The sequence below is a fragment of the Macaca nemestrina genome, chromosome 7, assembly GCF_043159975.1.
Source record: "Macaca nemestrina isolate mMacNem1 chromosome 7, mMacNem.hap1, whole genome shotgun sequence".
Lineage (NCBI taxonomy): Eukaryota > Metazoa > Chordata > Mammalia > Primates > Cercopithecidae > Macaca > Macaca nemestrina.
In genome coordinates this window covers 151,882,674-151,908,187 of record NC_092131.1, presented here as the reverse complement: position 1 = coordinate 151,908,187, position 25,514 = coordinate 151,882,674, and the positions used below count along the sequence as shown (strand labels likewise).

Below are 25,514 nucleotides of genomic sequence, written 5' to 3'. Positions count from 1 at the left end.
TCTCTACAAAAAAATTTAAAAATTAGCCAGGCCAGGCATGGTGGCTCATGCCTGTAATCCCAACACTTTAGGAGGCCAAGGCAGGAGGATCACCTGAGCCCACGAATTCCAGACCAGCCTGGGCAACATAGGGAGACCCTGTCTCTATAAAAAATTACCCAGGCATAGTGGTGTGCACCTGTAGTCCCAGCTACTCGGGGCACTGAGGTGGAAAGACAGCTTGAACCTCAGAGGCTGAGGCTGCAGTGAGCTGTGTTCACACCACTGCACTCACAGAATGAGACCCCATCTCAAAAATAAATAAATAGCTACTTGGGAGGCTGAAGCAGGAGGATCGCTCAAGCCCAGGAAGTCGAGGCTGCAGTAAGCCATGATCGTGCCTCTGCACCCTAGCCTGGGTAAGAGAGAAAGCACTAGTCTCAAAAAAAAAAAAAAAAAAAAGCTTTAAACTCTTAACAAAGATTCTTTTGACCAAACTCTAGTCAAGATCCTCTGAGCCCTGAGCCCTCTTCTCGACTAGGCCTCGACCTTTGCCTATAAAGACGTGAACAAACACTAACATAATTTCTCACAGCTCAAGGCCACATCCCTGAGATGATCGTAGCCCACCTTAAAGTGCCTGCCTAAGAAAACTCAAAGCTGCCGAAAGATTTAACTGTTCGTTCCAGCCAACCCCTGAACACAGGGCCCTGACTCCCAGTCTCTGTGGGAGAGTAACAGCCTTTCTTCAAAAAGCACCAGTTAGCAAACCCAGAGGGGTTTCACATCAACCACTTTCCACTTTTTCTAATTTTTCACCTTCCTGACTCTTCCAAGTCTAGGCTGGCCTTCCCCCTATTCTCCCATTCGCCCTGTGAAATGCCTAGTCACCTTTGCACAAATCCAAGGTGAGTTCAGTTCATACGGGACCCTTTTCCCTATTGTGATAGTATATTATTGATTAACATCTGTCCTTACAGTTTTAACTAATGTCTAGCTTTGTTTGTCTTTAATGCTCTTTACTAACCCATTTCAGAGTCACAACCTAGCAAAGTAGCATCTGAAATAGAAACAAAATTATGTGTTTGGCCTCTGAACTAATGATGAGCAAGCCACTTGTGAGCATAGCTTTTATTTGACTACCAGGTCCAGAAAACAAAGGGAAAATGCATAAGGTCCACACCTAGAAAGGAAACTTTTAAATGTACTGGAGGACCAGAGTGGCCTGCTGAGCCGTGAGCTCCTGTTCAGGTCCAACCTTGAGCAGTACTGCATGGTGAAAACAGCCTGGGCTTCACTGGAAGCCAGGAGCCCTGGGTTTGCCTATTTAAAGCTATGTGGGATTAAGAAAATGTGGCACATATACACCACGGAATACTATGCAGCCATGAAAAAGGATGAGTTCATGTCCTTTGTAGGGATGTGGATGCAGCTGGAAACCATCATTCTCAGCAAACTATCACAAGAACAGAAAACCAAACACCGCATGTTCTCACTCATAGGTAGGAATTGAACAATGAGATCACTTGGACACAGGGTGGGGAACATCACACACCAGGGCCTGTTGTGGGGTTGGGGGAGGGGGGAGGGGGGAGGGATAGCATTAGGAGATAAACCTAATGTAAATGATGAGTTAATGGGTGCAGCACACCAACATGGCACATGTATACATATGTAACAAACCTGCACGTTGTGCACATGTACCCTAGAACTTAAAGTATAATAAATAAATAAATAAACAAAAAATAAAATAAAATAAAAAATAAAGCTATGTGACCTAAACGTTGGTTTCCTCATTTATGAACCTTGAGCCACAGTGCCTGACTCATACTTGATGCTTCAAAAAAGGTACATGCGTTTAAGCTCCCAGACTGGTTAATCAATGCTTCAGCAGCCAATTAAGTGACACAGGATATGTTTTGTTTCAGGGACAAACATAATTTATTTCTAGGTTATATTTCATGTCACAAGCTGAGCCACAGAAGCTGCCTGTCTACCCTCAGCCCTTTCTCTCTGACCAGCCTGCTGAGCCCATCTGGATCATGCTGGCTTCAACTCTTCGTTTGTATCCCATCGTGGGCCGTGAACCCCTGTGAGAATGTGATTAAAATTATGAACTCGCCCCCAAGAAAAATGCATGTACACATAAGCACACAAAGTTGGCATACAACTGTGAGGGGTTCTCAGAGTCCCTGAAGTATATCCTCAGACTCTGGCTGAAGACCCTGGGTCTAAACCATGGCCTGCAGAGGGCAGCAGGGCAGCTGGAGCCCACACTGAGAGCTGCATTCAGGGAAGCTGGGGACGCTGTAGAACTTGATGAGTTTTTTGAAGGCACTTTTCTTCAGCATCATCATCTCTTCTGGAAACCTGGAAAAGATTCTGACCCTGGAGGAGCCCCCACTCTTCACAGAGGCCTCTGTGGGCAGTGGCTTCTGAGCACTCACTGGCACGCTGTTGCAGCTGAGGGAGCGCACTGTCTTCTTCTTAGTCTGCACAGACAAGTAACTGAACAGGAAGGAGGACAGCTTGTGCTTGGTGGCATCCGGGGCCTCTTCTGAAAAGCAGTCATCAACTGGGTCCAGCAGGCTTTCATGATGGCGGCCGTTTTCCCTTCTCATGGGACCGGCTCCCACACACTGAGGCTGCTTGATGATCTTCCTGGCCTGGACTGGATCATCTCCTGCCCCGCTGACAGACTGAAGGGACGTTCCACCGGCCCAGGCTCTGGCGCCCCTGATTTGGGGGATGAGGTTCCCAACCCTAGGGCTGGGTTGGGAAGTACAGTGCTGACTCAGGATGAGAGTGGCAGCATCTCGAATGAGATTCCAGTCTCTCAGGATGTCATCCCTAGTGGTAAACTGGGATGTCACAGTGAAACGGATGATTAACTTGTCCTGGATAGTGGCCGGGATGAGGAAGAGATGGCCAGCTTTAGCAATTTCCTTTAACACATTTTCTGTGAGACAATTAGGACCCTGTTTGAAAAATAAAGAGAAGTCTCCATCACACCCCTGTCAGCATCCCCAGAGCCCAGCATTTGTGTTTCTGAGAGGCTCTGGAGCACCACATAACATCATTTACAGAGGGGCTTGGAAGATGGTATTACCTTTAGACGAAAAACCACCAGGCCAAGGTGCCTCTTGGCAGGAATTTCAAAGGAAGGGTCATTTCTGACCAGAGATTCAAAATATTTAGCCATTTCAGTACCCTGGAATTGCAAATATAAAGAGAACTGAGATTCACCATCGGACAAGGGACTAATTATGCATAAACTTTCATACTGCTAAATAGTTTTAAACCAGTGCCACCTTCCCATCACAGAGACCTAAGCGGCTTCTGCCTCATTGTCATCTCCATTTGATTTTGCTCATATTCCAAGCTGGAAAATGTCCAATGGCCCCCTGTTTCCTGTCACATCGGATCCACCTCGAGAATTCATCTCAGGGCCCTCTTTAAACTCAGCCCCAGAACCCAGAAGGCATGTGCTTTGCAGTCCAGGCAACCTGACCTCGACTCCTGGTTTCACAGCTCCTGGACCGGCCAAGTGGGCAAGTAAGGGCCAAAACCCAGCCCATGCTCTGCATCCCCAGCCAGGTGCCTCATGCGAGCTGCATCTGGCTATAGGAAGAGATGCCTGTTTCTAGGGCACAAAAAGTTGCCATATGGGCTAGTGGCAGCCCTGCCCCATCCTCAGCCTACATGCTTCACTTGCCTCTCAAACCTCTTCTCACCCTGTACCCCAAATGCCCTTTTCATCCCGTTTCTGACATTCCATAGAGAATATATTTTCACATCTTGTCCCCACCCACCATGGAAAGGTTTTGGACCTGGTTAATGGATACAGAGTTTCTGCTCAGGATGATGAAAAAGTTCTGGAAATAACTCACACAACATTGTGAGTATACTTAATGCCACTGAATCATGCACTTAAAAATGAGTAAAATGGTACATTTTATGTTATGTATATTTTGTTACAATTTTAAAATGTTAAAGGCTTTGTATTATATTAATCTTCCACTGAAGTTCATGTCATCTTTTTAAATGTCCTGGGGTTTTTTGCTTTTTGTTTTTAACCTAGGATTACTAACTAAACAAGAACAGGACTTGCCTTTTCTTTTCTTTTTAAAAAATTTCTCCAAGCATCCAGAAGAGCTCAATAAAATATTTGCTAAGTAATTATATCAATTAGTTCTCATACTTGCTACTCTATTTCAAGAGAGGGCAAGGGAGTTAGCTGATCGTCTTTTTTTTTTTTTTAAGAGGGTAGGGTCTTGCTTTGTCACACGGGCTAGAGTACAGTGGCATGTTGCACAATCAAAGTTAACTGCAGCCTTGAACTCCTGTGCTCAAGTAATCCTCCCACCTTCACCTCCTGAGAAGCTAGGACTACAGGCACGCACCACCATGCCCAGCTAAATTTTTTAATTTTTTTGTAAAGACAGGGGTCTCACTAGGTTGCTCAGCCTGGTATCAAACTCCTGGGTTTAAGCGATCCTCCTTCCTAGGCCTCCCAAAATGCTGGGATTACTGGCATGAGCCACCATGTCTGGCCCTGATCCTGTCTTTTGACTATAATGAAATGAGTTTCTCCAAATCTTTCTCAGAGCCCCTTTCTCCCCTGCGTGGTCAGTTTCAAACAGCCCAGGACTTTTGACCTGCTCCATTTCTAACCTGGGCCCCTTCACCCCTCCTGAGGCAACCTGGTGATCCCTTGTCCTGGGAAGTCACCATATTGATGCTGAACTTAGTGCGGACACTCAATCAGCATAGCACACCATAGCCCAGAACTCCTGAGATCAATTGAGCTTCCCACCTCAGCCTCCCAAGTAGCTGGGACTACAGGCACGTGCCACTGTGCCCAGCTCAATCTTTCCATTTTTTAGAAGGAACCAAGGGAAAGTGATTTTCCCAAGTGACAACAGGGAGATCTCCTCCTACTGTGCTTTTATCCCTCCTATAACCCATGCTGTTTGCAACAACAGAAGCAGAGGTCAGGGGAGAGGAAAACAGAGCACAGGCAGCACCACCACCTCCAAAGCCCCACTTTACAGGTCATGAAAAGAGAGCTGCTGCCAGTGCCCTGCACCGCTCTAGGTCAAGGGCAGGCACTGTGCAGCCATGGCCAAATATAGCCCCCACCTGTGCTTGTAAAGTTTTTTGGAACACAGCATTCCCATTTGCTTACATATTGTCTATGATAGCTTTTGTAGTACAGAGGTAATTACAATAGAGTATGGCCCACAAAGCCAAAAATATTTACTATCTGGCTTTTTATAGGAAATGTTTACTAATCCCTATTGTAGGTGATAGGAGATGATGATGATGATGATGGTGATGATGATAACTTATAATTAGATGAAGGAGATGATGAAGGAGGGGAAGAAGAGGAGAACAGGAAGAAGTATTCATTGAGTACTTAACTGAGTAGTAGGTAGACCCTATGCTAAGGGCTGCATCTATATTATCTCATTTAATTTGAGAGAGGTAGTATCCTTTACTCATTTTTATAAATTAGGAAGGCATGGCCAGCGGTGGTGGCTCATGCCTGTAATCCTAACACTTTGGGATGCCAAGGTAGGCAGACTGCTTGAGCCCAGGAGCTTGAGATCAACCTGGACAACGTGACAAAACCCCATCTGTACAAAAAATACAAAAAATTAGCCAGGCATGATGGTATGCACCTGTAGTCCCAGCTACTCAGGAGGCTGAGGTGGGAGGATCACCTGAGCCTGGGGAAGTCAAGGCTGCAGTGAGCTCTGATGGCACCACTGCACTTCAGCCTGGGCAACAGAGACCTCATCTCAAAAATAAATAACAATAAATAAATAAATAAATAAGGCAGACAAATACAGAAAGGTTAAGTAATTGTCTAAGGTCACCAAATAGTGAAGGATAGAACTAAATTTCCATTCCTTAAAGCACTTCTCTGTAACAGAGAAATATGAAATTTAATTTTATATAACTTTCCAAGAGCTCAGCATAGTAGAAAGCAGCCCAGAACTATGAAGAAAAGATTTGTAATTGGGAGGCTTTGGGGAAGTCCCAGGCCTTCTTCCCTCAAGCAGGGCAATTGCTCCCTCTGAGCCTTGTCAGATGAGAGTGACCACCCCAAGCACTGTGCTAAAAATCTAGTGAATAACTAGAATGCATTTTTGTACTGAAGGCATTATACAAGTGTTAATTATTATCATCACAGTCAAGTTGAAGAGATAAAAGTAAGTCATATCAAACAACTTTATTTTAATTCCATTTCTTCTATCGTGGGACATTGGAAGAACTTTGAGCTCAGTTTTGTAAAGGTGTTGGAGTAGGTGATCATAGGAATGCTAATGAAGCAGAAACCAGAACAGATGGAATAGGCAGAAAAGCTCCTGGTGGAAGCAGAATTTAATCCATTCGCAACATTTGGAAAGGAGAGGGCAATTCAGGTGAAGGACACGGGTGAAGGTGCAGAGATGGACTGAGCGTGGGGTCTGGATGGGTCGATGAAATGCCCAAGCTAGGGTAGGAGCTGATCATCAAGTCCTTGAAAGCCAGGCCCAGGAGCGTGGGCCTCATATATGGTAGGCAATGGGGTTGCTAATAGGAATTCAGGGGTTTGACTCGCAGACAGAAGTGCTAAGGGAGGTTGGTCAGGATCTGCACATTGAATATCCAGTCCCAAATTGTAAGCAAAAAAATTTTCCTGATTACTTGTAACCTCCACCAACCATTCCCCACCCACAACCCTCCAGTCTTGAGTGTGAGTTTCTAGAAACAGCACAAAGTGCCTAAAGTTCCTCAATATTGTTGGTGGCAGCTGCTCATTGGTAAACAACCAGTGGTGATTACAAAGGTAAAGTTACCAACATTAAAACCAGTCATATGAAACTGGAGAACATTATGTTAAGCAAAATAAGCCAGGCACAGAAGGACAAATTTCACATGTTCTCACTCAAGCATGGGAGTTAAAAAGCAAGCAAACTGAGCTCGTGGAGACACACAATAGAATGAAGGTTGGCAGAGGCTGGGAAGCGTAGCAGGGAATGGGGGATAAAAAGGTGATAGTTAACGGGCGCAAAAATACAATTAAATAGATCTAAGGTCAGGTGGCACAATAAGGCAACTGTAGTTAACTATAATTTGCTGTACATTTCAAAATAACTAAAAGAATGGACCTAGAATGTTTCTAACACAAAGAAATGATAAATGGTTGAATGTGGATACCCAGTTACCCTAATTTGATCACTGTACATTGTAGGCCTGTATCAAAACCTCACACATACCCCATAAATAAATGCATAATTATTACATAAGCATAATAATTGATTTTTTTTAAGTTTTAAAAAGTCATAGTTACCGCTTCCACCACTTCATTTTGGTTTGTGTTTGTTTAACCAAGAAGGAATTCCCTAGAGGCAAGGTGGAAGGACAAAGCACACACAGGCAGAAAGGATACTGTCTCCAGCTTCCCCTGCCGCTTTTATCAATGGCTTTGTCTTGCATGTGGGCTCTTGTAGAAATGGGAGACCACCACCAGTGGCCTGAGTTCTTAAGTCCCGCCTCTTCCATGAAGAACATGGGAGAGAGGCTGTGCCTGTCTCATTTACCTTAGTGTCCCTTTCTTAGCACAATACCTTTGTAATTGCTGGATTGAATAGAAATAAATTAAGCCAAATAGGGCTTCAATAAATGCCTGTCAATGCAGGGAGGTTTGTTCCAGACTTGGTAGGTCTACCTGTCCAAGCCAGGAGAGCTTTGTTTAAGGCATAATCATAATAGTGCTAAAATATTCAGCCAGCTGTGACCACTGAGGTAATTCCAAAGCAGATAGGATCCTACCCTGGCCACACACACTTCCCCTTGATTTACTTTCTCTTTCTCTCTCTGCAAACCAGACTCTGGGGCCATCCCTCCCCAGTGCTCAGTGACAGCAAGGAGAACAGTGAGACACTCAGCAGAAGACAGGCATCAGGCGGCCCTCAGGGCATGTTGTGCTCAGCGCTCCTCTGGTTAACAAAGAGAATCAAATCCCAGGAGCTGAGGAACAGGCCCAGACACTTGAACCAGACACCACAAATCTCCTGGGCAGATCTGCAAAGTAGAAACCAGCTTTCCTCGCCATGAGAAAACAGAGGAACACAGGCTCAGCCCCCACAGTGGCGTGCTACATACATGTCTGACATGTGCTTGAAGATTCTTCACCCCGAAGGACCGAATCACGAACCAGAGTTTAATAGACCGAAACCGTCGGCTCAGGGGGATCTGCCAGTGCTAGAAACAAAGGAACACAGTGCCCATGGTTAGAGACAAGGGCGCCCCACTCCCTCGGGCATTTCTGGGCATTATCTGTTGCCTGCCCAGCCCTCCAGGGATGAATGGTGTCACCATGACTCCGGAAGCTGTTGCTAAGGAGTAAGCCAAGCTTCCCAACGGTTGCCCCATTGTGTGACCAAGTCACTGATGAAGGTGGCCAATAGTCACTTGTCTGAGAGCCAGACAAGTGGAAATCAAGTCCATTACCCTGAACCAATGAGAAGGGCACTTTGCTTTAAATTGCTCCTTTAAACATTTCATCCCAGCCCAGAAATTCAACATAAGGGCAATACATTTTCACTCTAAACGAATCTATATTCCTTGAATAGCAGAAAATAAAGTCCTATTTTGATCCCCCCCAAAAATGTAAAGTATAGTGGTTAGAGCACAGACACTAGAGTCCTGCAGACCTAGGTTTTGCCTCCAGCTCTGCCACTTACTAGCTGTGTGACCTTGGGTAGTGCCACCTCACTGGCTCATCAGTGCGGGACGTAAAGAACCAACTGCACCTCCCGGGGAAGTGGCGTGAGGACAAAGAACACCAAGAGCCTCAGAAGAAGTTGTCAGTAGGTGTTGGCTATTTCGATTATTTTAAAATGTGAGCTACAAATCACAGTAGCATTTCTGTCTAGAGCCAAGATGATCCCTATTTAACCTCACACTGCCTTGTTCATTTTCCTGTGAGATTCGTGTGATCTGAGGGGCATCACTCCAGCTGTCAGATTTCAAATGAGCAACGAAACTTCTGCCTCTGTTAGATGAAAATTGATCCTTTGCTCCTGGTGGCCAAATTCAACAGAGCTTAAAGTTCAAGGTTGCAGCCACCACAAATCTGAAAATTTCCAAATTAATTTCAGACTGATTTCTCAGATCTAAAAATAGAGCAGAGGATTTGGAAAACATTTGCAGTTATTATAATGAGTCATGTGGTTTCTAATGACGTCTCCCTCAAATGTCAGAAAGTTTCTACCACAATTTCTGTTGACTAAAAATAAATGTTTGCCCCACTGCATATTTATCTGCCCATGCACAAGATTATCAAATCTTCACAAATGTCCTCACCTTCACCCTTCACCCCAGTTTCCTGAGCCAGGTACAGTTGGGACATCACCCCTTTGTTGACGGACAAAGTTTCCCCAGCATAAAAGTACTAAGCCTTTGATTTCCAAGCAAAAAACTCTGTTGTGCTGAGGACCAGCTTGTGGCCTTTGTGCCAGCAGAGGGCATCAAAACCTGAAAATGGAACAAAATTGCTGTAACAGAGAAAGCGTCAACTCTACCTCTTGTCCATGGACACTCCAAGAGAATAATGAACGGATGATAGGGGTCATCTCTTAAAAGGTTCTGATTTCCAGATAGTTACAGCCAATTTATTTCATATATAGAAAGAGCTACTTTATTTTACCAGCAAATAAACCAGGATAGGCAGAGGTGATTTTATTTTGACTTCTTCACAATCTTCCTCATTCCCAGTTGCTCCTTTGCTTGTCACTACTCCAAAACTGATCCATGCTGACTCAGCAGAGTGGTTCTAGCCAACATTTTCTGTTGGATCAAAAAATCTGGCCATACAAAGGCTGACAGGACTCTTCTGTACCTTGAGGCATCCCCAGCCTCCTCTATGTCCTTGTAAGGTTTTGCAGGACTCCCCTGCCAAGGTCAAGGTAATGCTCCCTCCACTGGTGCTCTCTGTCCAGTGGGAGGCAGAAAAGAGGGAGCTTCTCTGCTGTCAGAGAATCTAGCCCTGATTTTAGGTGATTCCAGGGCCCCAGGGATTAAGCACCTAAGTCTTCTCTCCTGGGATGCTGCCCTATTTTTGGCTCTTCTCAGAGCAAGACGGAGCTTCTGTTCAAAGCTGCAGCCACCTGGGTGGGAAAGACATTGGGCCCATGTGAGAGTAGCTACGAGGACCCTCAGGATCATGACAAAGATAGCAGCTTCACTTTTCTAGGAGTTGCTTCATGGACTTCAAAATCAAATCCGTAGGATTAAAGGTGGGGGGAAGGATAACTGTCAGGCAGCACTTTCTGGGTGGAGAGGTAAAAATAATAAGGTTCCCCAGAGCAGGGCTGGGAAGAGTTTACTGTAACATTTTTATGAGTTATCTGGAAGACAGAGAGCACTGTAAAATCTCCAAACTCCTGGGAATGAACCCCGGGAAGATCCTGAGGCACTGTGGTAAATGAATTTAAAGGGTAACATGAAATTTAAAAGGGCAAGGGTGAACATAATGCTCCTCAGTTATGATGACCCAAATATACTGGTAGGAGAATGGGCATCAATTCACACTCAGGAAGCAAACCCACAGTTATCCCTAAAGATATCTGAACCTTGGGCTGTTCCAGAATTTTTTTAATTTTTCATTAAAAATCTCTGAAAACCCACCAGAAAGAGCAGTGGAGACAAAGAACCATTATTTTTCTTTATTTACCTCTAGAGGGTCTTCTGTCACTACCAGTAAGCCATGAGGCTTACCGCTGTAATTCTAATCCAAAAGCTTCAAAAATCTAAAGAGGGTGTGGGCTGGTCCAAGGGAGAATAGCCAGTATAATCAAGTGATGACGAAGGTATTATTTTAAGACTAAAAGGGCAAGACACTTCAGTTGTCCAAGAAGATAAGATAAAAGCATCTCTTCACAAGGAAGGACACTTACGGGGGTCAGACACTGCTCTCAGCGCTTCAGTGTATTAATTTTTATAATCCTCACAGCAAGCCTAAGAAGCCAGAACTGTGGTCATCAGCCTCATTTGACACAAGAGGAAATCTGGACACAGAGTTTAAGTCACTTGTCCAAGGTCACACAAGTTAGTAAACAGAAAGCCAGGACTCCAATACAAGCCATCTGGTTTAGCACCTACATGCTTACCCACTGTCATAACAAATTTCTGCAGCTTCAAAGAAGAGCTTTCAGAAATACTATGCCTACCATATATCAAGCACTTGCCACACGGTTATTGTGCTAAGTGATCTACACGTGTTCCCATTTAAGCTTCACAATACCGTGTGAATCAGTGCCACTATTCTCATTTTACAGATGAGGAAAGCGAGGCTCAGAGAGGTCCATTAGTTTCCCAAAGGGCCGCTGCTGCAATGGAATTCCAAACCAAGCTCGCCCCCACTCTGCTCTGCTGCCTTCGTTGGCCAGGTAATGTGTAATACGTTCGTTTACATCCCTGTCTCCCCTCCAAGGAAGGGCTCATCCTCAAACTGCGGAGTCAATCTGTAAGAACTCGTTTCCCTAAGGCAAAATACTGGCTGAGGATGTGGGATCAAGAGAGTTGAGGTTTGCCGGGCGCGGTGGTTCACGCCTGTAGTCCCAGATACTTGGGAAGCTGAGGCAGGAGAATCGCTTGAATCCGGAAGGCGGTGGTTGCGGTGAGCCAAGATGGCGCCGCTGCACTCCAGCCTGGTTGACAGAGCGAGACTCCGTCTCAAAAAAAAAGAAAAAAGAAAAAAGAAAGAGAGCGAGAAAGAGAGAGTTAAGAGAGTTGAGGTGCAGCCAGCTGGGGAAGTCAGGAATGCTCGGAGGCTTCCAGAACCTCACACAAGTCCCGCAGCCCGTCACTACCACAGAGCTGCCCCACAGCGCCTCTGTCAGGGACGAAAAAGCAAAAGCGATTTCAGCAAGAAGGCTCTTTCCCCACCGGGGAAATTCTCCACCCTGCCCTGCTGCTGGGTAGGAAACAAAAAAGATGACCCGAGATGGAGGCAGAAGGAACTGGTCCACCTGTGACAGGAAGAGCATTTCTAGGAATTAAAAAAATGCCACAAATATTCAGGAAATGTGCACACTGCCTCAAAGGCTGGTCTCATTTTCAACCATTTTCTGGGTTTCATTCTATATACTTAGGGACAATTAGAAACCAAGGTACGCATTGGCAATATTCTGAGAGGAGCTCATAGCGTGCTGCCTTCTGAAGGGAGCCACCGTCCAGATTTTGGGGGGTCAGACGCCCGAGCCCACTAGGCTGCCTGTCCCTGGCCACTCACCATGAAGTCGGTGGCCACGCCTGAGTTGGCATGCCTGAGGTAGATGGGATTCACACTGAAGGTCTGCTGAAGCTTGTACTTGTCCTTGACCCTGTGGGTTTCCAAATGGGCATTAGTGGCTGGGGTCTCTCCAGAGGAGGCAAGGCTCTCCCGCGTGCTCAGAGCTGGGCTGCTGCACTCACCAGAACCCAGTACAGTCAAAATGCACCATCATCCACTTGGAAGGATTAAAGGTGAAGGAGTCGGCATACTCAATCCCCTTCAGAAACCCCCGGAACTCGGGGCACAGGAAGGCAGTGCCTGCATAAGCAGCATCGATGTGGAGCCACAGTCCCTCACGGGCACCTGAGGAGACAAACATCACCTGACTGGAGGGGAGGATGAAGTGGGGGAAGGTGTCCCTCACCTGGCCAAGCTGAGTGGTGGGCTGCAAGGATGATGTGCTTTGGCTAAATGAGAAATGGAGGGGTGTGGAGATGGGAGCAGGGGGAGTCAGTTTGAAGAAGTGGGGCTGAAGGAGGCATCGTTACCTCCTAACAGGAAAGTCTACAAAGCCTCGCCCTTGCCTTTTTCTTCCACTGGGTAAAGAGCCAGCACCCTCTTGGCCTCAACCTAGAACATCCTGGCACAGAAATCAATTTCCCACCAGCACAGAGAGCAATGTTAGCGCACCGAATACAAAAGTTAGAGAGTTTCTTGCTTGGGGGTTAAACAGTCCCGTCTGGGTTTCCTCTCTGCCTTTAATCTCTCCCATGATTTCCCCTACCCAACCCTTTTCCTTTTCTGAAGCTAGAATAGAAATGCTTTCACACTGTATTTTGGATATAGCCTGCATTAAGTAAAGTTCAACATATGAGTAAGAGGATGAGAAAACCAAAGCCTCTCCTAGGACAGGAGGCAAGGTAGGGCACCTCTAACTCTTGTCACACCACTGGGAAAGGCAATGTCCAGGGATCCCTGGAAGACAGCCTCATGACCTTTGGTGGTTCTTCCCATGTCTCTGCATTGACCAAAGAGGAGCAGAATAATCCCATAGAGCTAGTCTCAGGTTCTTGCTTTTGGAGACATTTAAAAATGTATTCCTTGTCTTCCTAGCCAGAGAGGGAAGATACTTACAGATGGGGCCCAGCTCTGACAGACAGTCAAACGCACAGACCCCAGTGGTCCCTAGTGTTGCACAGACCTAGGGGAAAATGAAGGCAAGTTAACATAGGAGGGTGGGCTCGTGTGACACATTTGGCCTGAGAAAGATTTCACCACACATGTGATCTTCTCCCATCCATCCCACCAGAACAGTGTATATTTCAGACTGTGTTTTAGCATGACTCGTAAGAAACACATTTTATATAACAATCTAGTACATGTATACATGTGTATTTGGAAAAAAAGTTTCATAAAACAATGCATACTCTGGCTATCTGTGTGCACTCTAATATTTTATACTATATTTCTTTTTAATGCTGGTTATGACCCACAAAATTTATTCCACCACACACCTATGGATAGCACCTCATGATGTGTAAAATACTGTATGGGAGGACCTTTCTGCTTTTGTGTGCAGCATGTTACTTACCTGAATTCTGCCAAAATTCCTTCCTCACATCCAAGTTCTATCATTCTAAGCTTAGGCACACATCCTGACTTACAAAGACAGGCACCAAGCCCCGCTGCTTGTCTTCCTCGATGGCCTTCTGAAGAGCTTCCCCTCGGAGTGAGAAGTTGTCATCCACAGGCAGAAATTTCATCTTCACAAGGGATATCAAACCAGCCTTTTCCACAGAGGAGTGAGCCTAGAAGGGCCACAGAAACCTGTCAGCAAGAGTCGTCCTGGAATGATCACTCCCCAGAAACTGCTGAAGCCTAAGACTCGGGGAACCAAATACGATCGTTGCAACCTTGCCTTCCTTACAGTTGCTGGAGACAAGCTCCCAGGTCTGAGCTGCCCAGAACCCCAGCGTACTCACATCTAGAAAAAAATTGCTCAGGGACCAAGATTCCAGAAGCCAAGCACCAACCCGAAGGGCTGTCCTGCGTCGGGCAACTCACCTGGTCAGAGGCATAGGCCACGAGTCGGGCATTCAAGCAGGACTCATCAGCATCGGGCTCAGACGTTTTCATTTCCAGGATTTTGTTCTTCCTTGCTGCCAGCAGGGCAATCAAAGTGGATTCACTGACTGTGCTCTGCAGGGGAAAAGGATTACCATGGCAGCCTTTCTGTGTTCTCTTGCCAAATTTCCCCAGGTTTTATAGTTGTTTCTCTCTCTCTCTCTTTCTCTGTGTGTGTGTGTGTGTGTGTGTGTGTGTGTGTGTGTGTGTGTGTGTATCATAGCTATTCACAGAAGGAAATACACAGCTCCTCCTGCCCAAGGTGCCTATCTCCCTCCCCAGCTTGCATTCCTATTCTGCCTTCTAAAATAAGCTTGCACCTAATACCACCCTCTCTGTTAGAGAGCCACAGAAACCGAAAAGAGAATGTTCTGTCCCTCCTGGATGTGTTTGCTCCCCATGTAAAACATATTTAAAAGAAGAACTCTCAGTTTATTACACAAATGGAAATGGACTTCGATTCCCCAGGGAGAGAGGGTCCTGGCCTTTGCGAGAGGCTGGTGACTTGGGCCCATTTAGTTGTCAATAGCTCTTGTGACCTTGGGCTAACATTTCCCCTCCAGAAGACTCTTTTCTGTCTATGAAATGGAGAGCATCCCTTTAACTGCTTCCCAGGACGGAAGTATAGATTATCCAAATAAGGGTTGGGTAGGATTTTGCTCTGGCCATGATTGTGGAAATCTTCGGGGCCACCTCAGAAACTTCGCAGGAGTCTTTATGGTTCCTCATCATTCATTCACCCAGTCTTTGATGTCTTTGCTTCTTGAAATCTTCAAGTAACCTATAGCTGATAGAATCCTGCTAAAAAGGCCTGGCAGACACTGTCATGGAGAGTGGTGCGGACCAGATCCCACAGATATTAAGTGTCTGGGAGTTACTCCATAACAAGAAAGCTATTTATGTAAAGAGGTACATAGCCTAATAATAATAATAATAATCAGCTGGGTGCAGTGGCTTGCGCCTGTAATCCCAGCACTTTGGGAGGATCCCTTGAGTCCAGGAGTTTGAGACCAGCCTGGACAACATAGTGAGACCCTGTCTCATAAAGAAAAAAATATTAGCCAGGTTTAGTGGTGCACACCTGTAGTCCCAGCTACACGGGAGGCTGAGGTGGGAGGATTGCTTGGGCCCAGGAGGTGGAGGCTGCAGTGAGCCATGATGGCTCCACTGCACTCCAGCCTGGGCGACAGAACCAGGCCCTGTTTTTAAAAAAAATAATAATAGTAACAACACCTTCCATCCGTATTGCAATTCCTAGTTTACAAAACACTTTCTGGCATTCTACTTGCTCCTCACAACACCTCTTTGAGATAATTGTGATTCTTGTCACACTAAGATGAGGAGAGGGATGCTCAGAGAGGTGATGGGATGAACTCAAGTTCACATGGCTGACGATACAGGAGAAAGCATGGTTTGGATTTAGACAGGCATGGGTTTGAATCCTCGTTCTTCTGCTTAGCAGCTGTGTAAGCTAGGGCAAGTTATTTAATCTCTCTGAACTTCAATGCTTTTATCTCAAACATTGGGGAATGGTACTATTCACCTACAGGGTTCCTGAGATAATTAGATGAAAAGCAAGATCATGCACCATAGACACTTAGCATGTTCTCCCAAATATGATATCCGAAGTTGTAACTATTTGCTGACAACCCAAAATGTCCACAACATGCAGCAATTTATCTTTCTTCTGAGGTTCAGATTTTATTCTTGCTGCAAGGCTGGAGTGAGAGAGGGAGTCACTCAGCTAGCAAGAGGACCCAGTGAACTTCCTGGCTCTCATCTCAGAGTGACATGGCAATTTTTTTATTTTTTGAGACAAGGTCTTCCTCTGTCGCCCAGGCTGGAGGGCAGTGGTGCAATCATAGCTCACTGATGCAAAAGCACCTAAGCTTTCTGGGAGGCACCCAGAAAGCTCCATTCCATGGCACTACTGTTGAAAAAAAGAAATATTTGAAGAGCCATTATTTGACAACTATCCAAAAGATAGGGTCAGAGGATGCCATTAATCAGTTTATGCTGTTAGTTGCTCTCACTGCAAGGGATCTCCTGAACCCAGCAGGGAGAGAGAGAGAAGTCCTCCCTTGCCTTCTCCTTTCCCCTTTCACCGTGAGATGCAAAATGGGACAACAAAAGGGAATTGTCAGATTATAGACTAAGAAACCTGAATCAAGTCATACTGGACATGTGATCATGTGTTGGCTCTTTAATTTCTTTCAAAGGAAGTAGCAGCACATGTGAATGAAGCAGAAGCTGAGGTGGGAGTAGAGGTGGAAGCTGTGATGATGGTGGTGGTGGTGATGATGATGTGGTAACGTGGGGGAAACTCCATGGAGAACGGGAGAATTGCCAGGTTAGGGTTTGGCTTGTCTTTCACTACTTAGCCCCCATGCTAGGCGAAGCTTTGCCAGGGGAAGTACCTGCAGGACGCCTCCGCCCTGGCTGCTGGGGTGGTAGTGCAAGAAGTGCTCTGGAAGTCCCAGCATTTTTGCCAGCCAGTCCATGACGTTCATCTCTAGCTCTGTACACGCAGGGCTGGATGCCTGAGAAAGGAAAAGGAACTTCGAACTGCACAGCCCCAGGGCACTGAGGTGCCCCCACGAGCTCCAGAAACATGTCTGCCCCTGATGGTGTCAATGGAAACCTTTCTGGAAAGGGGTCAATGTTAGGCCGTGTGCCTCTCTCCCGGTCCACGCTCTGTCAACCAAAAAGAGAAAATAATGTGGGGTTTTGGATTCATGCTGCCCTCAATGAGGCGAATTCTCCAAGGCTCTATGGAGAAATAGCCCTAGAAATCGTTGGCTTGGATTTGGTTCTCCAAGTCCCTAAAATACATAGCTGAGAAGTCCTCAAATGCCCAGGGGGAGGTTTTAGGACTAAGAACGTACTCTTTCCTAGAAAAGATATGAATACCCCCGCCCTCCCACCCACACACCCGTAAGAGCTCAGGCTTAAAATAAAAAGATGTTCTAGAAGGCTTTTTGGCACCATTTAAAGCTGAGTGGTGCTTAAGGGGTTATTAAGGGAAGTCTCAGGACGTATCTCCAGCTACTCAAATACGAGAGCACAGGGGAAGTGGCAACCCAACAGGCATCAAATTGCTTAGTTAAGGTCACAAACTCTGGCAATAACCGGATCTATATCCAAATCTTATCTGTGTCTCTATGAGCTGTGTGATCTGGGGGAGATAAGTTGCTTAAGCCTCGATTTCCTCACCTACACAATGGGACCAATACTCGTGATTCCATAGGGTTAAAGGATGCAATGAGAAAATTAAAATAAAGCATAAGCTTAAAGAATGTAGGCATTGTTAATAGTTATCGTGGAGCCATATTCAGAAAGAAAGGCAAAATATGTCTGCCGTAGGATGCCACTCCCTGCTACGTTTCCCCATTGCCAGTAGTTACAGCCATTGCTACTCACCCAAGTGAATCCCAAGCAGTTGATGGCATCAGCCAGCATGTCTCCTAGCAGGGAGGGCCAAGAGGTGAGGGCTGGGTAGTAGGCGTGCATATGGGGGCTCTGCCAATGTACCACCTGGAGGCAGAGCATGCACACAGTTGGCACCAGGAGGCTTTCTTTCTCCAGAGACCATCTCTGGCAAGGTGAAGTGTCACTCTAGAGATGGGCTGACACTTTTAAGCAGAAATAAGTGACACAACTCCATGAAAATCTGACTTGTCAACTGGTGTTCTTGCCACTCACATGGCTCATGTCCTATGCTAGATCTTCAGTGGAGCCTTTTCATATATGCAAAGTCCAGAGGGGAAAATGCAAAAGGAAAATCGCTAAAGTAATCCAGTTGTGGGATTCTGAGTGGTATTCACATTAGTCCCCAATACTTACCGCTCATGCCACCCCGGCCCAGGAATAAAAGGAAGGACAGACTGTGAGCTCTAGAAAAGTAGACTGCTTGTTTCACCCAGTTTCTTGCAAAAGGCACCTTTTGTTTTATGGAGCACTGAGCTCTCTGGGCATGCAGCTCAGAGGGTCAGGGTGAACAGGTTCAAAGCTGTCCTTAAGCATCACATTGGGAATGTAGTGAGGAGAGGAGACAGTAGAGAGGAGAGCCCAGACCAAGCATATTGGAGGCCAACCTCCAGGCTAAGCCCTGAGCCCACAATCAAACCCGGATGTAAGGAGGAGCTGAGTGGGTAGGGAGGGCCCCCCATCAGAAGTCAGAAGCAGCCCCAGTGGCTCATCTGCCTCATGGATTATCTAATCTCTCCTCATCTCACTGCTCTGCAAGCATGCCCTGTTCCTTTCTGCATTTATGTCTTTGAGCAATGCTGTGTCCCCTGATACAAAGGCACTCGCCATAAAGACATGACCTTCCAAAACCTGCCAGTTTTTAGAAAGCTACTAAATATTCATTTCCTACTCGAACTCTCCCCTAGCTCCCACAGCTCCCTTCGATCCCTTCCCTGAGCGATGGAACGCTATAATTCTAGATGTTTCACTTTACTGAGGACTCATTCGATAACCTCTTAGAACATCATCCTGTTCTTTACTGTGCACAAATACTCAGAGTCCTTGAAGAACAAGGGCCTTGTCCTGGACAACATGTATAGTATAAGGAGCATAAGAATTAAGTCCAAGGACACAAGTTCCCATCCCACCTCGGTCCCTAACCAGCTGTGTGACTGTGTAGATTTACCATGAAGCTAATGAACTTAAGCTCCAACATACCATGTTTGTAGGGGTCTCTGAGATTCATTCTTTTTTCTGAGACAGATTCTCACACTGTCACCAGGGCTAGAGTGCAATGGCACCATCTCGACTCACTGCAACCCCCGCCTCCCGGGTTCAAGCAATTCTCCTGCTTCAGCCTCCCAAGTAGCTGGGATTACAGGTGCCCACCACCATGCCTGGCTAATGTTTTCATATTTTTAATAGAGACAGGGTTTCACTATGCTGGCCAGGCTAGTCTCGAACTCCTGACCTTGTGATCCGCCCACCTCAGCCTCCCAAAGTGCTGGGATTACAGGTGTGCGCCACCGTGCCCAGCCTCATTCTTTTTTGTTTTTCAAGAGGAGGTCTCAAAAAGCGTTTACAGTACAGACCCCCTAAAACCAGGAGCCTATCCTGCACTTCCCTCAACCTCAGTTTCTCATCGTAAAATAAATCCTGTCTCCTAGGGTTGCTGTGTGGGTGGAGGCGTGGGCAAGAAATGTGTGAAATGTTAACGGTAAACTAATCATGTGGGTGACAGACACATCACATATCCTGACTTGACTCAGAGAATCAAACGTCTTCCTCCGATTTTCACCATGCAAGACTCATGACCGGTAATAACCACATCTCCTGCTCTCCATGCCTTCTCTTACTTACTTCTCACAGGACCTTATGGGGTATGGCCTATGCATTATCTCTGTTTTACAGGTGAGAACTGGGGCTGGCAGAGAGAAGCAACATCCCTGTGGTCACACATACCCCATACGGACAGGTGACCGCAATGAGACAGAAGCCCAGACACCTGAGCAGGGTGGTGTCCTGACTTTTTCCCTGGGAATGCCCTCTCTCTCTCGTGAAAAGTAAATGAGGATTGTCTAACCAGGGTTGGAATTAAAGGGGAAAGAGAGTTTTTCTTCTCTTATTTTCTAGGTGGTGGCAGGAAGAGAAAAACTAATTCAGTTTTCAATGAGGCACTGAGCAAAATGAGTAAGCAAAGGGCCAACTGCTTTCAGGCTAGCTCTCGGAGGCTGGTGTGGCCTGAGAGATGAGTTGAGAGATTTGACCCTTATTATCACTGTGTTTAGTGACAGTATTTTGGAAACCCCAGACAAGGGCTTCTACCTCCTAGCCCTATCAAGAGACAATAGTCTGTTCTCGTAAGATAAATAAGATAAAATAAGCCAGAAGGGCCCTTATCAAAAACAAACAGACCTCTCTTTCCAGAAATGAGCTTCACCAACCACACCCACAGCAACTGCTGGAATTCCTTTCAATCAAATGAATCAGCTCCTTTCCACCTCTTCTGACAGTTGCTTTCAGTCTCACTCTCAGATTACAGTTAGCCCCTCAGCAGATTACATTTTACAGAATAAAAACCAGGAGATAATCTTATCAGGATCTAGCCTCCGTAAGCCTTACTGATACTGACATTTTCAAAAGATGCTTGTGAAATAGGCTGAATGGTCAAAGAGATGAGTGGCTTTATATGAAATTGCCTTCATGGCCAGGCGCAGTGGCTTAGGTCTCTCATCCCAGCACTTTGGAAGGCCGAGGTAGGAGGATCACTTGAGCCCAGGAATTGGAGACCAGCTTGGGCAACATAGTGAGACCTTGTTTCTGTTGCTTTAATAAAAAAAAAAAAATCAAAATTGCCATCACTTTCTGAGCTTGAGTATTTTCCCACCCCTGCCTCTAGCATATTTTTGTCACTTTTTTTTTTTTGAGATGGAGTTTCACTCTTGTTGCCCAGGCTGGAGTGCAATGGTGCTATCTCAGCTCACCACAACCTCCTCCTCCCGGGTTCAAACGATTCTCCTACTTCAGCCTCCCAAGTAGCTGGGATTACAGGCATGCGCCACCATGCCCAGCTAATTTTGTATTTTTAGTAGAGACGGGGTTTCTCCACGTTGGTCAGGCTGGTCTCGAATTCCCAACCTCAGGTGATCCTCCTGCCTCGGCCTCCCAAAGTGCTGGGATTACAGGCGTGAGACACCGCGCCTGGCCTTTTTGTCACATTTAAGTCAAAAGTTCTCTGGCAATGATGAAGGCAAACCTCAAGTTGGCCTCAGGAAGAGCCTCTAAACGTGTGGTTCAGAACACAAATGCCCTAAGCGGGGAGAGGGAGGACACAGCCTGTGTGGGGGTGTGGAACAAGAGAGGCAATGCTAGGGGCCCAGGCTTAGCCAGGCGCACTCAGGCACTCACCAGTAGAGGTGACAGAGGGTAGGAGAAACGGCAGAGCCTGTGAAGTAAGACTGGTCTAGGTTAAAATCCTGGATCTACCAGTTACTAATTCTGTGACTTTGGGCAAGACAATTAACTTCTCTGAGCATCAGCAGTTTCCTCATCTGTAAAACAGGGCCACTGGCACAGAGCTGGCACGTGGCAGGGAGGCCCACCACAGGAAGGGAGTCTACTTTAGCATGAGCACATGGCAGAGCTCCTCACCGCCGCTGGCCAGGGGTGTCATCACCACCCATCAAGGCAGGCTCCAGCTCAAGCCCATGCATCAGCCAGCCTCCATCAGCTTCCTGGCCCTACCAGCACTATCCCCGGCTGCACCCTCCGTCATGGAAAGTATCAATGATTCAGGGAAAGCCCCCTCTTGCTCTTGAAAAGCAGCTCAATCACCAGACTTCAGAGGTGCCAGGAGGGGTTGCTGGGGCCCACTCAGTTTCCCGGACCAATGCAACCTGGTCACCAGAGTGTCCTTGCGGGGATGTGTTCCCCACTTCCTTCCTTCTCTTTGGTGTGGTCTCAGACACTGTATAGAAGAGTCCCTGGCTCCGTCGTCGGGGCCAGGCACTACCTCCAGCTTCCTCTCCGCTGTCTTACTACCCACAGTTGTCCTTTCCCCTCAGACAAAATGTTCTCTTCTCCACCCATCGCGTTAGATTTCCACACTTCTGCCAGACTGTGCTCCGGAATGCAGGTGTTCTGGCCAGCCCTGCCCTGGCATCATAAACCTCTTGCCATGGCACAACTTGGAAAAAAAAAAGAAAAAGAAACCTAATACCAGTCAAAGTCCTGCCCTCCACATGCCTCACAGATGGGCTGGGGTGTTAGTGGCCAAGTGGCTGAAGGATGCATTCTCATCCCAAGCTGACACAAAGCAGGCCTTTCTTCAGGCCACCACCCACCCTTCTGTGCCCTGAAATCCAGATCTGCCCTTGTGGTCACTGTGTCTCACCCCAGGCATGATGATTCGTTCAATGTCCCCAAAGATGCTGTCCCAGCTGTCGGGGTCCTCAGGAGCACTCTCAGGCAGCTGGGCTCGCAGGTAGCCAGGCTGCACGTCTGGCGTCACACGCCTCTCCCGCACGGTGCTCAGGTACTGGCAGATGTAATCCACCATCTCTCTCCCTAGAAGTGACATAGAGAAATCAGGCTCAAGTCCCCTGACTGGGCCTGACCGATTTGTGCCCATCCCTCTCAGGTCCGGGCCAAGAGACTTGGTAAAGAAGGAGATGGATTTGGCCGGGCGCGGTGGCTCATGCCTGTAATCCCAGCACTTTGGGAGGCTGAGGCAGGTGGATCACTAGGTCAGGAGATCGGGACCATCCTGGCTAACACGGTGAAACCCCTTTCTTCTAAAAATACAAAAAAATTAGCCAAGCATGGTGGCAGGCGCCTGTAATCCCAGCTACTCGGGAGGCTGAGGCAGGAGAATCGCTTGAACCTGGGAGATGGAGGTTGCAGAGAGCCAAGATCGCACCACTGCACTCCAGCCTGGACCCAAAAAAAAAAAAAAGAGAGAGACAGATTCATGGGCCGAGGGTAGGATCTGATCCCCTGCACAACCTTATCTTCAGAATTTAAAAAAAGAGTAAGGGAGTGAATGAATGATGGAGGGAGATTCTGAGTGAACAAATGAACAAGAGGGAAAATCTCCAAAGCACAAAACTCTAGCGCCAAAGTGAAATGTTTCATTTTCTTTCCCCTTCCTTTTTCCACTTCAATTTTGATTGTCTCTCCTACCTTTCTTTCCTTCTCAGAAACAGAACATCTATTAACTACTTTATAGGTTCTTTGTATCTACAAAGATATTATTTGTATCTACAAACTCTATAGCTCTTTGTATCCAAAAAGTGTTACACACACACCCACCAGTTATATCTGGTAGCACAGATGGAAAGATTCCATGCCCAGTTCCAATAAAGGACAAAAAAAACTATTTTTTCACCATTCCCATTGAATCCGTTATTATTCATCTTTTTTGGACTCATATGAGGACTTAAATTCAAGAATCTGATTAAAACTGTAGGCTTACATATACACAGAACTTTGTGTATAATTTCTGAGGCTCACAGAATTCCTAAAGCACAACCATGGGTCCAGACCAAGCCCCCTGCCCTGGCCTGGGAAATGTGGCACCAAATCTTAACGACTTTCTCTCCCTCCCTGCTGCCTCCATCAACACATCAGTGCTTAGGATATTTTTTAGATGCTAAAAAAAAAAATGTATCAAGTGAATGAACATATGAATAAGGAAGGAAAAAAAGTCAAGTCGAACACTCTGAAACTATTGCAAATTATTTATTCTTTCAGGTTGCAGTTTTCAGTGCCTCTGTTGCTGTGTGTATGTGTGTGTGTGTGTACATACTTCTTTGTCTGTCTCAATATCCATTCCTTAGTATTTCCTGAGCTGCTTTTACCTAGGAGAGGGAACTCAGTTTCTCCCCTCTGCATCAGCTTATGCAAAGTTCTTAAGAACAGAACCAGCCCCAGGCAACACTGATGAGACAAAGGTAGATTTCCACACCATTCTGTCTTCCTTCTGCTCCCCTTCAGCCCTCTCACATCCTGGTGCTTCTCCAGCAGGGCCCCACCAGAGATCTGAGAGCTCTAGACCTAACCCTCCACAGGGCCAGGAACAGTGCTAAATGTACTTGTATTCCACTCAGAGGATGAATATCTACAGGAACCTGCTCTCAGCTGACAGTGCCTTAGGAAAGCAACAGAAGCTAATGCACACTAATTAGTGAGTAGAAGGATATAAAAAATTATAGAAATAAAGACATTCAAGATTCTCTTTTAAGCAACTACCTACTTTCCTGCTAAGGGAGAGCCATGTCTGAAAACTGGATAACCACTTGGTTTTGCCTGATACAGAGTAGGCACCTACTAAATATTTATGAAATAAATGACTAAATGAAAGAACGCTACTGATAGGTTCGCACATGAAGGAATGAATGTTAAGAAAGAAAAGATTTGCAGTGATCACAGAATACTGAGAACATTTTTTTCTATTTCAGAATATGAACAATCCCCTTTTCCCATTTAGTGGCTCAGGAATCCAAATCCTCTATTTTGTGGGAAAGCGAGGAGGAAAAGCAAGGCACGGTAGTGTGGACGTGTGTGAGAGTGGGTATATGAGAGACAGAATGAAAGAGTGGTTGAAAAAAGTTTTACACTCTGATCCCACATCCCTTTTGCAGAAAAAAAAAAAAAGTGTTGCTGGTTCCAACTCTCAGAAGGCAATTCTAATGCTCTGGTCAAATGTCACCCCAAAATCTACGGGCCACCCACCAGCAGCTGTTCCTGCAGAAGTAGCAGCAGGGAAGAGGGCCAGGGATGCCTGTCGCTCACCTCTCTCTCTGTACTCCTCAGGCTCCATCATCTCCCTTGGGCTCTGGCTCCTTCTCACAGATGGACACGCAGGAGGTGGAAGGCGTGAAAGGCGTGGAGCAGCCCAGCTTCCCTCTCGCCAGCCCTGCGCACTCCCTGGCTGCCAGTGTGGGCCCTTTATTTAAAGGGTTCTTTCTTTGACCTTAGCTCCGCCCTTCAAAGTCCCTTCCTCTAGGTTTAATTAATTCCACCCTTTCTTTCCTGGTCCTCGTTGAAAACAGTGACCACAACTTCGACTGGTCAAGAGAGCCAGGATAAAAGGCGCTTCTAAATTAAGCAGTGCACTTAGCAACTCAAGCCTGCAGGCAGCCTCCAGGTGGATGCAGTAAAAGAGCCCTCAGTTATTTCTGCCCCTGGATTCAGACAATAGAGCTCCTGCCTCAGGCAAGCTCTCAGCTCCGTAGCCCAGAATAAGGCCAAGGGTATGCAGAAAAAGTAGCACAAATTATTAGTATTATTCCTGCCCCTGTTTCCTTATCAGCAGTAGGGAGGAAGGAACAGGCACTAATAGTGATGTCCCCTGTGCTCAGGAACGGGCAGAAGTTATCATTGACCACAGTGGTTTTTCTATTACAATATACTACCTGTTGTTGTAGAGAATGAGAAAACACAGTTATAAGCCAAAAAGAATAAAAATTAAAACATCACCCCAAAATCATCACTTTTAGCACTTAAAGAAGTGGAAGGGGGCATGGAAAGGGACCTGCAGAAACCCCTGCAGGGAGGGGAAACACTATCCTTGGGGTTTGATTTCTGAGTAAAAAGTAATCCAGTGCTTGCAAGTTGCTAAATGCAATAGTCTGTCTGGTTTATTTGTTTCCCGTCGTCCTTCTTCCTCTCT

The 25,514-nt window shown here is 46.3% G+C and overlaps 1 protein-coding gene across 2 annotated transcripts; it reads right to left on the bottom strand.

The window, feature by feature from the left end:
• Window positions 1–1,896: 1,896 nt before the first annotated feature.
• On the bottom strand, window positions 1,897–25,045 carry LOC105490522 (histidine decarboxylase). 2 transcript variants are annotated; one of them, XM_011756250.3, is made up of 12 exons: window positions 24,635–25,036; window positions 22,236–22,408; window positions 17,795–17,908; window positions 16,792–16,914; window positions 14,315–14,449; window positions 13,915–14,058; window positions 13,385–13,451; window positions 12,451–12,613; window positions 12,269–12,359; window positions 8,137–8,235; window positions 3,089–3,190; window positions 1,897–2,957 (listed from the first exon to the last, which is right to left on the bottom strand). In XM_011756250.3, the coding sequence occupies exons 1-12, from the start codon at window positions 24,663–24,665 to the stop codon at window positions 2,211–2,213; spliced, it is 1,989 nt and encodes a 662-aa protein (XP_011754552.2). In that variant the 5' UTR covers window positions 24,666–25,036; the 3' UTR covers window positions 1,897–2,210. The 2 variants fall into 2 exon arrangements, with proteins under 2 accessions (XP_011754552.2, XP_024651309.2); XM_024795541.2 differs by lacking the exon at window positions 17,795–17,908 and having other exon boundaries at window positions 1,915–2,957; window positions 24,635–25,045.
• Window positions 25,046–25,514: the final 469 nt, after the last annotated feature.